The sequence below is a fragment of the Falco punctatus genome (genome assembly GCF_963210335.1).
Source record: "Falco punctatus genome assembly, chromosome: 10".
Classification (NCBI taxonomy): Eukaryota; Metazoa; Chordata; class Aves; order Falconiformes; family Falconidae; genus Falco; species Falco punctatus.
Window position 1 is genome coordinate 7,395,774 of NC_137590.1, and position 12,328 is coordinate 7,408,101.

General features: G+C 36.5%; 1 protein-coding gene across 2 annotated transcripts in view; it reads left to right on the top strand.

The window, feature by feature from the left end:
* The window catches only part of ARFGEF2 (ARF guanine nucleotide exchange factor 2), a 39,799-nt gene extending 27,532 nt beyond the window's left edge, over positions 1-12,267 (top strand). For both annotated transcript variants that reach the window (XM_080404589.1, XM_080404588.1), the window contains 13 exons: positions 30-202; positions 346-506; positions 1,332-1,462; positions 1,559-1,688; positions 2,124-2,259; positions 3,047-3,185; positions 3,275-3,329; positions 3,594-3,708; positions 3,971-4,101; positions 5,156-5,324; positions 5,721-5,859; positions 6,961-7,078; positions 8,625-12,267. In XM_080404589.1, the coding sequence (XP_080260715.1) occupies positions 30-202; positions 346-506; positions 1,332-1,462; positions 1,559-1,688; positions 2,124-2,259; positions 3,047-3,185; positions 3,275-3,329; positions 3,594-3,708; positions 3,971-4,101; positions 5,156-5,324; positions 5,721-5,859; positions 6,961-7,078; positions 8,625-8,801 (1,774 nt within the window). In that variant the 3' untranslated portion in view covers positions 8,802-12,267. The remainder of the gene's footprint in view (positions 1-29; positions 203-345; positions 507-1,331; positions 1,463-1,558; positions 1,689-2,123; positions 2,260-3,046; positions 3,186-3,274; positions 3,330-3,593; positions 3,709-3,970; positions 4,102-5,155; positions 5,325-5,720; positions 5,860-6,960; positions 7,079-8,624) is intronic.
* Positions 12,268-12,328: the final 61 nt, after the last annotated feature.

The following is a 12,328-nucleotide window of genomic DNA, read 5'->3' on the forward strand; positions in this document are numbered from 1 at the left end:
TTTTATTTTTTTTTATTTTTTTTTTTAAGATCTCCAACTATTCGGGACATGGTAATACGCTGTATTGCTCAGATGGTGAACTCTCAAGCTGGCAATATTCGTTCAGGCTGGAAAAATATCTTTGCAGTCTTTCATCAAGCAGCGTCAGACCACGATGGAAATATTGTGGAGCTGGCCTTTCAAACTACAGCACACATAGTTAGTAAGTAATACTTGACAGATAAAAGTACCCAAATGAACTTAGCTGCTGCGATTCTGGTGCTGACATATCTAGATCAATGCCAGTTTGTCTATGGATTTCGGTATCAGTAGAATTTAATAAGCATATTGTTTTGTTCTTCACAGCAAATATTTTTCAACAGCACTTTCCAGCTGCAATTGACTCTTTTCAGGATGCAGTAAAATGTCTTTCTGAGTTTGCCTGTAATGTTGCATTTCCGGACACCAGCATGGAAGCTATTAGACTTATTCGGTATTGTGCAAAATATGTTTCAGAAAGACCACAGGTATCTTCTTTTAATTTTTACCCTTGTGTATCCTTACACTATCTTCTGCTGTTACATTGAGACTAATCTTGTAACAAAGAAAGAGCATTTTAGACTCAGAACTTCAGTCTCCCAACAGCAACTGTTTGTATTAAAATTGTATTCCGAATTAGGAGTTTCTTTGGTATTATGTAAGCAGAAAACTAGAGCTAATTAAAACATTTTAAGTCTCATCAGTCTAAATTGGAATTAACTGCATTAAATAGTACTTTTTTTTTTTTTTATAGTGTTAGGGTGACTTGGAAAACAATACTTTTGTGTTCTGTCACCCTAATGAAGTTTAGTGAAATTGGTGACAAACATGCATATTGTTCTACATCAGTCTGTTGTGTGAATACTTAATACAATAATGACTTTGCTGAAAAGAGCCTGGCGTTAGATTGCTGTTGCACGTTACCACTGCAGGATGTGCATGCTGTATTCAATGTGCCAGAAAAGTGTAGAACTGGTTTATGCTGAACTTGATTTCCTTATTACCTATATTTATAAAATTGTTGCCTGTCACTGTTAAACTTGCTTCCCAAAGTTTAAATCTTTGTACTTGTAAAGCCTTTAGCAGGACTTAAGTAAAACAGATTTAAGTATTTATTTTCCATGAACCTTTTTCTATTATTTTCACAAATCTGAAACAACTATTTTACAGGATTTGAGTGTTACGGTAGAAACTAAGTAACTTTTCAATTTTGCCTGTGCCACTAGGAGTATCTAAATTTGTCAGATTGAAAGATAGTTTTGAGGGTTTTTCCTTTTTTAAAAAAATCTCTCTTCTTCCTGCCTGTCTCCAAGGTATTAAGAGAATACACGAGTGATGATATGAATGTTGCTCCTGGGGACAGAGTATGGGTTAGAGGATGGTTTCCCATTTTATTTGAACTTTCTTGTATCATCAATCGTTGCAAATTAGATGTTCGAACAAGGTAATAAAGCTTGTGCTTTTTTTTTTTAATTCAGTTAGTGAAGAGATCACAGGTCTACATTTTAACATTATCTTTATTTGTTTGCGTTGTTTATAGGGGCTTAACAGTGATGTTTGAAATAATGAAGAGTTATGGACATACCTTTGAAAAGCACTGGTGGCAAGATCTGTTCAGAATTGTATTTCGGATTTTTGATAATATGAAACTCCCTGAGCAACAAACAGAGGTAAAACCAAAAAGCAAGCAACTATTAGGTTTTTTAAGAACTCAGACAATGGAGGCAGCTTATTTGTATTGTTTAGCTTGTCTGTGTATTTCCACTCCATGCTGTCCCAGATGTAATGATACATTGTTGTATTCTGTGGCACATACAAAACTTGTCACAGTATCCAGTGTCTGTTCTGTGTGAATATTTTCAAGGAGAATATTCTCCTTGAATGTTCCGAAATGTGTAATTTTCTGAAGAGTATTCGTGTGGCCAGCTAAATGCTTCTGACAAGACATCTGCAGTAGTGAGGCTTTTTAGTTTTATTTAAATTCCACTCGTCTCCTCAGAGGCTGTGTCCTTTGTTGAATAGCCATGCGTAAGCCAAGTGCTATCATCATAGAAGAGCCCATATAAAACCAAAGACTTTTTTTTTTTTTTTTTTTTTCCTTATAGAAATCTGAATGGATGACCACTACATGCAACCATGCACTTTATGCAATCTGTGATGTATTTACGCAATTTTATGAAGCTTTAAATGAGATCCTTCTTCCTGACATACTTGCACAGTTACATTGGTGTGTAAAACAAGGTAGCTCATTTACTTGTTATCTTTTAATGTATTTTTCAGAAATGCTCATTTCTTAAGAAGGGGAAAGTTAACTGAATTTTGGCAGAATCAAAACTACTATTAGGACAATGTTGTGTAATAGATGGCCGCAGTATCTTAAATATTCGAGCATCATTCTGTTTAATCAGTTTGGCAGCTCTTGTGTTAGTGTGTTTATAATGCATTTATGGTGCTATTGTGGCAGAGCGAAAGCTTTTGAAGAGTTGTGTTAATCTTCAGCCATTAACCCTTCTTCATTTGGCTGCATGGATAAAATGTCTTATTTATGTACACATATATGTCCACGTATACATTCGGATCCCTGCTCCCCGCCCGCCCCCCCCCCCCCCCCCCCAAGTACTTTTAAATATGACTTTCTAAAGAATGTGGAGTGTTGGGGGCTCCAACTCTTATGCTTGAAATCTTGCATATTGCTGGCATGGAACGTGAGGGGACTCCCTTGAAGGAAATATTAAGTTTCTAATTGGTGCTTTTCCTTCCTTTGTCTCACTGTGTGCTTCCTTTCTGCTTCTTTCTTGTCCTTTGTCTTCCCCGTTTTGGATTTCAGTCTCATGATATCTATTTTTAAACCCTATTTTTTTCAGTAGGTTCTAAGCTTGATATTATTGTAATATACTTTATAAGTAGGCTTTGAGCTAATATACTATGCATTTAACAGTAGTAAAAATGTTTAACGGGGCAGTAACAGAAAATGCTTTAGTTTTTCATTGACATGTAAGTTGATAAATACGGAACACTTATTTTGCAGATAATGAGCAGTTGGCTCGATCAGGTACAAACTGCCTGGAAAATCTGGTAATACTAAATGGACAGAAATTCAGCCCTGAAGTCTGGGGCCAGACATGCAATTGTATGCTAGAAATCTTCAAAACTACTATTCCTCATGTGTAAGTTCATAAACTTAATTCTCATACTAATACTTGATTCCAGAGCAACAATATTTACTTTTTTTTCCTCCCCCTCCAACTTTGTGAAGCTTGCTGACGTGGAGGCCTGTGGGAATGGAGGAAGATTCGGTGGAAAAACATTGGGTAAGAGTTAATTCAGTGCAACAAACTAACTTGAAGGGTTTTCTGTTAGGTTAGCTTTCAAAATATTTTACTGTAGTGAATATGCTTGACAGCGAACACAAATACTAGGCATTGACATTAGTTTGTATTTGGTGTCATTGTAAAATAAGAGATAAAAAATGGATGCAGGAAACTTTTGAATCTAAGATTAGAGTACTCATCTGAAAACTGATAGCTGGTTAGTAGTGTTTTGAATTGCTAGAATTGTTCTGCATTCTCTTCTAGGATTTAGACCTAGATCACCAGTCTTTAAGCAGCATGGATAAAAATGCTTCAGAAAGAGGACAAAGTCAATTTTCAAATCCAACAGATGAGAGCTGGAAAGGTGGTCCTTATACAAGTAAGGAAAACATACAAGTTTGTTTAATAAACTTTTATAGCCACTCTGAGTCCACTTCTGTAGAGAAAGTTTTTGGGCACTCTAAACTTGGGGTACATCTTTACAACTTGTGTTTATGCCTTGCAGAGAAATTCTCTCTTTGAGATAATTTGCAGCATCACTAAATAGCAAAATGCTAATGGTGATGTAGTGTTTTGCTAGCCTGTTTTAAGTGAATTGTCATAAATAGCTTCTGAAACTTGCGTTTACTTCATTTCATTAGATCAGAAACTATTTGCTGGCCTCCTGATAAAGTGTGTGGTACAGCTGGAATTGATACAAACCATTGATAATATAGTGTTCTATCCAGCAACAAGCAAGAAGGAAGATGCTGAGCACATGGCTGCAGCTCAGGTACCATCGAACTTATTTATGACCTTGCTGTGGCAGTAAAATACAAAGACTATCAAATGCTCTGAAGTGTGTTTACAAAGTAGAGTATATAGTTTCCTTTCCTAACTCTCAGCGCTACCCTGAATATGTGTGTCATTACTCATTAAGCTGTACTTTTTTTTTTTTTTTTATTGCCTCCAGTGTTTCCTGATAGTCTGCCTGCTGGGTTATTATAATTATATTACCATTATTTTTACTAACAATATAATGTATTGTCATGAATACATACTCGTCAAGAACATACTTTGTTTGCTTTGGGGAGAGCATTCTTTCCTGTCGTTAGCCTGAATGTCTTCAAAATTCTTTATGTAGCCATGTTGAGGCTTTGCTCAGCCTCTAGGTGTTTACACAGGAGAAGATGCAGAAGTTGAACTTTAGCAAAGTTAATGGTCAAGATTTAACTCATTACCTGCCTCTGAGAGGTCCCTGTTTCTGAAAATTCTGATTCCAGGGAATAGTGCAAGGTAGCTCTTGCTTGCCTATGTTAATAAAGCCCTAAGCCAGAAGTCTGGGCTAGTGCATTCAGGCAGTGTTTTGGGGATGTTACAGTTAAATTCCTAGTGAAAGTAGATAAAAATAATGACCAATTTTAAGAAACCGAACTTTAGCCAAAGATGGGGGATTTCTACACTGTGCAACAACTTGCACTATTTTTGTGGTTCATTTCAATGTTTTTCAGAACTCGGCAGACCTCTACTCAGTCAGCTCTTGGAGGAGAAGAAATATTCTGTTGTATTACTATGGCTGTTTCAGCCTTGATAAGGGAGGCTCTTCCCTTGTTCTTGATTATTTCTTTTTCTTATCAGTTACTAGGATAGAACATAACTTCTCTCTTAAAATGTCCTACTGAAGAGTACAACTCTGAGATTTGACAGGATTGTTCTGCTGTGTTGTTGCATTGTTCACATGTACCTAAAAAAGGAATCTGGAGTTAGTGGTGTATGTATGGTCTGTGAAGTATTGAAGTCTCTCTCACACTCTCTCTCTGCCTCCCTGCCCCCACACCCCCCTTTAGCGAGATGCATTGGATGCAGACATCCACATTGACACAGAAGACCAAGGAATGTATAAATATATGTCATCACATCACCTCTTTAAGTTACTAGATTGTCTGCAAGAGTCTCATTCATTTTCAAAAGCCTTTAATTCAAATTATGAACAGCGAACTGTGTTATGGAGAGCAGGTGAGGCTTCTATTTTTAGTTTAATAAAAATACTGAGTTCCACTTCCAGTTGTAGCTATTGAGATACAGAAGTATACCATTGCAGTAATCTCTACAGTTAATCTGACACCGTTGATTGCTTTTACTGCTTGTCTCCTTCCTGATGACTTGAATAATTGTTTGCTAAATTGTCTGCTTTTTTGATTAAAGTAGAGCTACGCAGTTGGTACTACTGTAGTTAAATATCTATTTATAAATAGATTAGGTCTCAATCAAAAATCAGGGAGGAGGAAATAATAGTGGGATAATAAATCGTTACTGCTCACTAGTGGAAGTGTTGTTGATAAACATTAGCTCTTGGCTAGTAACAACAAATGTGAATTATCTCTTTCTCCCTATGTATAAACTGATTTCTAGGGTTCAAGGGTAAGTCAAAACCCAATCTCTTAAAACAAGAGACCAGCAGCTTGGCTTGTTGCTTGAGAATACTGTTTCGAATGTATGTGGATGAAAACCGCCGAGACTCCTGGGATGCTATACAACGACGACTGCTGAGGTAAGAGCATCAGCTTGGTTCTGATGTGTTCTGTTTTCAGCCAGTACAGTGCATCCCTGGACACAAACGTTCTAAGTTTGTGAGCAGAGTGTGCAAACTATATGGAGATATAGACAGACAGATATGACCACTGTTCATTAAAAGCTAATTTAGCAATGAGGAAGCAATCTATTTGGAGTAAATGAAGCACCTTCTTGCTTGACCTAAGGTTTTCTTTACAAAAATGGTGGTGTATGAATACTTTTCACATCTGAGTATATCATGATATTCAGAGGTATAATAGTCTAAACAGAGTGCAGTATAAGCTGCTGTATACCTGGAACTTAGATAAATGTTAAATTATGCTAAATGTATCTGGTATTGGGGTCACCTTTATTTGAAAAGCGAGTTGTCAGTACATGAAAGTTCAGAGTACTAATCTCTAACTAAATGTGAAAGACTCTTAAACTTGCTGTTGTCTGTAGTGCAGTGGATTTCACTAGCTTTCTGATTTATTGGCATCTGTGGACATAGAACCTCCCCTTTTTACACACTAAAAAGATTAATATTTCTTCAATTAAATCGGTGCCCCAAAAAAGCCATAGTAAGTGGTACAGTTTGTACCTTGTGTTGACAGCCTACAGCAAGAACCAAAAATGTATTAATACAGTAGTAATCCCTCTTTAATCCGAGGTGCTGAGCTCTGCAGATTTTTATTAAAGCCATCTAGTTGTGGAGGGAGAGCTGTCCCAGTGTATGCCTGAGCTGTCCCAGTGTATGCCTAAGCTGTCCCAGTGTAAGGATCAGGAAATAATGTTTGCTGGTTGAAGGTGATGACACAATTACAGAATGTTTATGAGGAAAATCAGACTCTTCCACCTCTGACTCTGTGGTTCTTTGTTGATCCCATGAAAACTATTTCAGTTCGGTTACCTGTGACAACTACTGTAACAGAAAAATCAAGAAAAATTTGTGTAATTAAAGTTGTTGCATGTGATTGAAAAATCTCCCATGGAAATGCATCGTGATTGAAAACAAAATACCCTATGACGAGACAAACAGTACATGTTATAAAAACTTTTAATGGGTTTTCTTTGTGGTTTGTCTGAACTGTCATCATAGTGTATGCAGTGAAGCCCTGGCGTATTTTATTACCGTGAACTCAGAAAGCCACAGAGAAGCTTGGACCAACCTCCTGCTATTGCTTTTAACAAAAACACTAAAAATCAGTGATGAAAAGGTAAGAACAGACTGGAAGTCATGGCTGTTTGCATTTAGGTATTTTTTCATTTCTGTTTCTGTTGAATTCAGTCTTTGTTATCATTCCTATTGTAAGGTGGCTAGTTCACTTACATAGCATGTATTCTCCTTGAAATACAGCAGCTGTTACATCTCCATTTTTTTGAAAGCATTCTACATTATAACAAAATTGGACAGCATCCATGAAATTCACAGATGTATATAAATATTGATAGAATTACTGCAGAATTTCCATAGAGAAGCTTAATGAGTGTGCAATAAAGGATGGGCTTGTGCTGTATTACAGCTGCACAAGAATGGTAGCAGTAAATTTCACTACTATAAAATTGGAATTCTGGTTCTGGACAGTAATGGCAAAAAATAATTTTCAGTATCTTGGCCCTTTTGAGGAAAATATTCACAACATTGCAAATAGTTGCTACATTAGGACATGCAGAGAAATTTCTGGAAGTTGCTTACTTTGGTTTTTTTAAACTTTCCAGTACTGTTGAACTTCTTGTTTTTTAAAGTATATTTTTCCTGGGGTATCTTTTTTTCTGTTTTGCAAAGCGTGTAGTTTCATTTCACTCTTGTGTAATTTGGAATGTTTTATTGCAATTTACCAATATTTTAAGAAATTGGGAGTAGTGGTGGCTTGGCTTCTTTATCTTTTAGGTAAAATTGCAACTTGGCCATTTCTTAGTACACAATCCTAGTATCTTTTTTTATTATAGAAGTTCTGTGGTGGAAGTGTTCTGTTAACTTTCCCTGTAACTAATACTGAGCACTGTTAGGAAAGGAATAGAGGACAAAACATATTTCTTGTTGTGTAAATTTATGACAGATGTGCATCTTGAATATAGTGTTCAGTTCTGATCCCCCATATCAAAAGTGTCATGGAGCTGGAAAAAGAGTTGAAAGATTGTAACAGGAATAAGGGATATAGGCTGCTTCCCATACATGGAACTGTGTGTAGGTTAGACTTTCTCAGTTACCTTTTACTTAGAAAAGAAATAAAAATCAGAGGTGCATAAAGTTGTTATTACCATGAGGAGGGCAAGGACTGATAATTGTTATGCTATTAAGAGTTGGCCCATTGGAGTTTCAGAGTCTCTGGAGGGGGGGGCAAAATCCCAGACACACATAACGGAGATCTTCACACGCTGGTTCAGCTGTGGAAGGCTTCGTTATGTATTGTGGATGATATTGTAAAGAGGCTGGACAAGCAACTGGACAAATTCACACCAGAGTGCAGTGTTTTTAGGGGTAGTCTCTGATGCCATCTCTATACTGAGAAACCCGTGGGCCACAAAACAGTCAGGTTCTGTTTTAGGGAAGTAATGCCAAATGGGTGCTTTGTGCATGGTTTCCTGTAGACATCTGAAGAAAGCAGGCACAGGGCTTGATGGCCCTCTGGCCATCCAGAAGGAGCTTTAACTGGGTCAGACCTTGTGTTTTAACAAGTTGTTGTAGGCATGAATGTGGAAAAATTCTGCACGTTTCAGTAGTGATAAAGAATAACGTTCTTTTTTTCATGTCTTTGATAGTTTAGGGCACATGCTTCAACATACTATCCATACTTGTGTGAAATCATGCAATTTGACCTGATTCCCGAGCTTCGAGCTGTGCTACGGAAGTTCTTCCTGCGTATAGGTGTTGTGTTCAAAATCTGCGTAACAGAGGAGCAGATACGGACAACTGGGATGAGCTTACCTTCATGGTAGCCCTAAGTAGCGTTGGTTACTTTGGCTTGTACATAAAGCTGTGTTCCAGAGAAGGAGTAAAGTGGATGGGGGAAAAAATTGGACCTTGGTGTATCAACACAGCAGCAAGTTACTCTTACCACAGTGACATTTGGGGAGGAGGAAAAAGAAAAAAAAAAAAAAAAACAAAACCCTGTTCTGTCCATCCTACAGAACTATCAGCAGTTTTATTTAAATTATTGCTTACAGAGTTAATACAGTAGATGTAAAGTCTCTTTGTTTCAGTGCTTGTCATCCTTATGATCAAGTCTGTCTCTTCTGGTCTTCTATCAATTGTCAGTCTTGCATCCCAGCTAAATCTGAGAAATCAGCTGGATTCCTCAATAGAAATTACGCCCCTTGGAGATAATGAATATAGTTGTATAGCCTTGTGATGTTAGCACATGTGTTCATAATAAACTATACTGCAGTGGCTAATGACCACCTAAGATCATTCTGGGTTTTTCTTTGCGTGTACATGACCAGGCCAGGCAGCATGTTATGGCTTTTGAAGTGGACAGCCTGTAGGATATTTGGGGAAAGGGTTTTCCTCCTGTTTAGCAAGTCTCTTTTAAAACTTTTTAAAATAATACCAGTGCTTCATCTTCTGAGACTTATTTTTGTTTTTTATGGAAGGTTTTACATCAGGACCAGACAATAGCATCTACTCTATTTAGCTTATTAGTGTTCCTTTAAAGACACTTTAAAAAAAACAAAACCAAAACTCTTCCCTTACTTTCATACATTGCCAGATCATGGACAGAGTATATACAGTAATATTCAAAAGAAGGTTCAGAACAAATAAACCACCTTTTTTACTATTGAGTACAATGTATTAAGTAGTAATTGTGTCTGTTTAGCAGGAAGTCCTGTCCTTAATACATATGAGGTTCTGTCTTTTTGCCACAGATCCGTAACTTCTGATTTGTCTTTTTTGTGCAAGTGATTTTTATTCTCAACTATTAGTTCCTATTGTGATTTAAAAAAAAAGAAATTGCTACAAAACTGCTCAAGTTTGTTCATGTACTATAAGAGTTACCAATACATCTCTATGCTTTGAAGGTATCTGTGAAGCAAGCCTGATTTAACGCTGTAGCTTTGCTTGCCCTAGAGATTTTTCTTTTTCTTCGAAATCTCCATCAGTTTTCTGACAACTGTTTCCATGATAGAATACCAGTTTACAGTTGAAGTACTGCAGGCCTGAGGTCTGTCCTTTGAAATAATTTTAATTTCAAGTTTTAAGACTTCTCTAAACTGGAGGAGTGTGGCAGGGTGGGAGAAGGTTCCACTTCCTAAAATAACGTAAACAAAGATGTTAGAGTAACTGCTATGCTATCCTAAAATAGTAGCAAACCTGAAATATGACAGTATTTAAAAAACAACCAACCAACCAACTTGAATGGTATTAAGTGTTTAACCAGTTATTTTACTTTTGGAGTTTCCTGGTAGGGTGGCCTTAGTTGAGGTTGTCTTGGGATATTCCACTCTGAGCTGTTGGGATGCTTTCTTTCCCGCTTTCTGAGCTGTTTCCAAAGGGGTCATACAGTGCTCTTCAGTAAATTGGCTTGTTTGACATAAGCGTTGTTTGGGAATGGTTTTGCAGTGAGTAGTAGTGATAAGGATTTCATATTTTTATTTTTACTTTTTATTTTTAACCAAAGAAAAAGATATGTTGGTTGTGGCTCTTTAACTTTTAAACACCCGTTAGATTAAATCTATACTCTAATATTAAGTAGAAAGGAATATATGGCTATGTTTTACAGTAGGAAAAGGCGGAAAAATAATCAATCCTGTTATTTAACTTGCTGCACTTGAAATGTCCTTTTGTGTTGCATTTAGTATAGTTGCTTGTTCCCTGCTAATGTCACTTCATCAATTACAGTAGAAGTGAAGTATTTATTTTAATTCTATTTAAATTTGTAAGAGTAGGCTATTCCTTTTCTTCCAGTCCTAGAGAGTTATAAAGAAAATATTTGAAACTTTTATTTCTCAGATTTTGAATGTGTCACTGCCTCATTGAATGTATATCCTTACCAGTTACCAAAACACAAACTTCAAGTTGCATGCTTCTGTATTTTACAGTTTTGAAAGCCTTACAACTCATGTCTTGAAAATTAAGAGACTTGTTTCAGATCTTAAATTACTTCATAGTTGCATTGTGGGCTTTCTTTACTGTAATGTGCAACACTTGCACGATCTGTGCATATAGAATAAGGGTGTTTAATCAATCAGTCAGTCTTAGTTCTGAGACCGTTCTTTTATTTAAGTAAAGCTTTTATTGTATTTATACCTTTTATAAACTGCTGGAATAGGTATGTGACACAAGAACATCCTAGACTGTAGTGCATGAAGGAGGAGGAGGAGGACTGGAATGCAATTGGATTATCACAGCCTTAATCCTGTCGATTTTTCTGAAATTGATTGTACCTGTAGAAGCAATAAGAATGGTATGTGAAGTGTAATACCTGAAATGGTTGTATTCATGTCAGGTGCTTGCTTTCGCGTATACAGTCAGAAAGATGATAACCCATAGACATCTTAATGAAGCTAAAAGCACTGAGCCGAAACTCGTGCAGTAGTCACTGCTGGTTCCGATCCTGTCCTGACTCTGCTGACATAGACTTTATCTGCCTCTAGTGGTTTTACTGCCTTCAGTGGAACTATGAATGAGAACAAGGTTCTATGTCATCACGTCCTGGTGGAGATCGAGATGCCTGTGCAATACGTGAAGTAATAAAAAGTAACCTCTTAGACTTTTCAAGTAGTGTTATGCAACAAATTAAACTATAAACTGATTTACCTGTAACGGTATAAATATGGAGACTGCATGATATTTGTTATTACTACTCATTCTGGAACCCTCTAGGAAATAAGGTAGGCAGGGGGAGGATGCTGATGAGGAAAACCCTAAAAACTCCCTTTCACATTAATTCTGTGTCTTACAGTCCAAGAAAATATTTTTACAGCAGTTTATCTGCTCTCATCTTGCTCTTTGAACTGTAAACAGAACCATCTAAAACAATATCCACTAATACATATGAATACCCCCCAAATTTAAGCTCAGTCTACTAAGAATGAGGAAGATTAAAAATAGTTAACTGTTAATCTGAAGTAGAACTAAGCTGTTTTCTGTCTGAAGTGCAGTTCCCTTTAGTATGTAAATTCAGTTTATTCAGCACCTTTAATGTTATTTCCGTGTAAAAAGTATGTTTTCACGTATTTAAAATGCCTAAGTTTTTTGAAGATCTCCATATTAAGTGCATTTACTATCAATAATTTAAAAGAGCATTCCTTGCCAATGGATGTATACATTTTTGAGAGAATACCAAAATTATATAATATGAAAAAAAATATGTAAAGTTTTCTACATGAAAATACTATGTATAATACTGTTATAATATTCCATGCTTTAATCAAGTGGTAAATCAATAAAGTTTTAAGAAGTGTTGCTTGTTTTTTCATGTAGTTTAGCATAAGGCTGGTGAACCTCCAGCCTCCTCTGCTGTTAC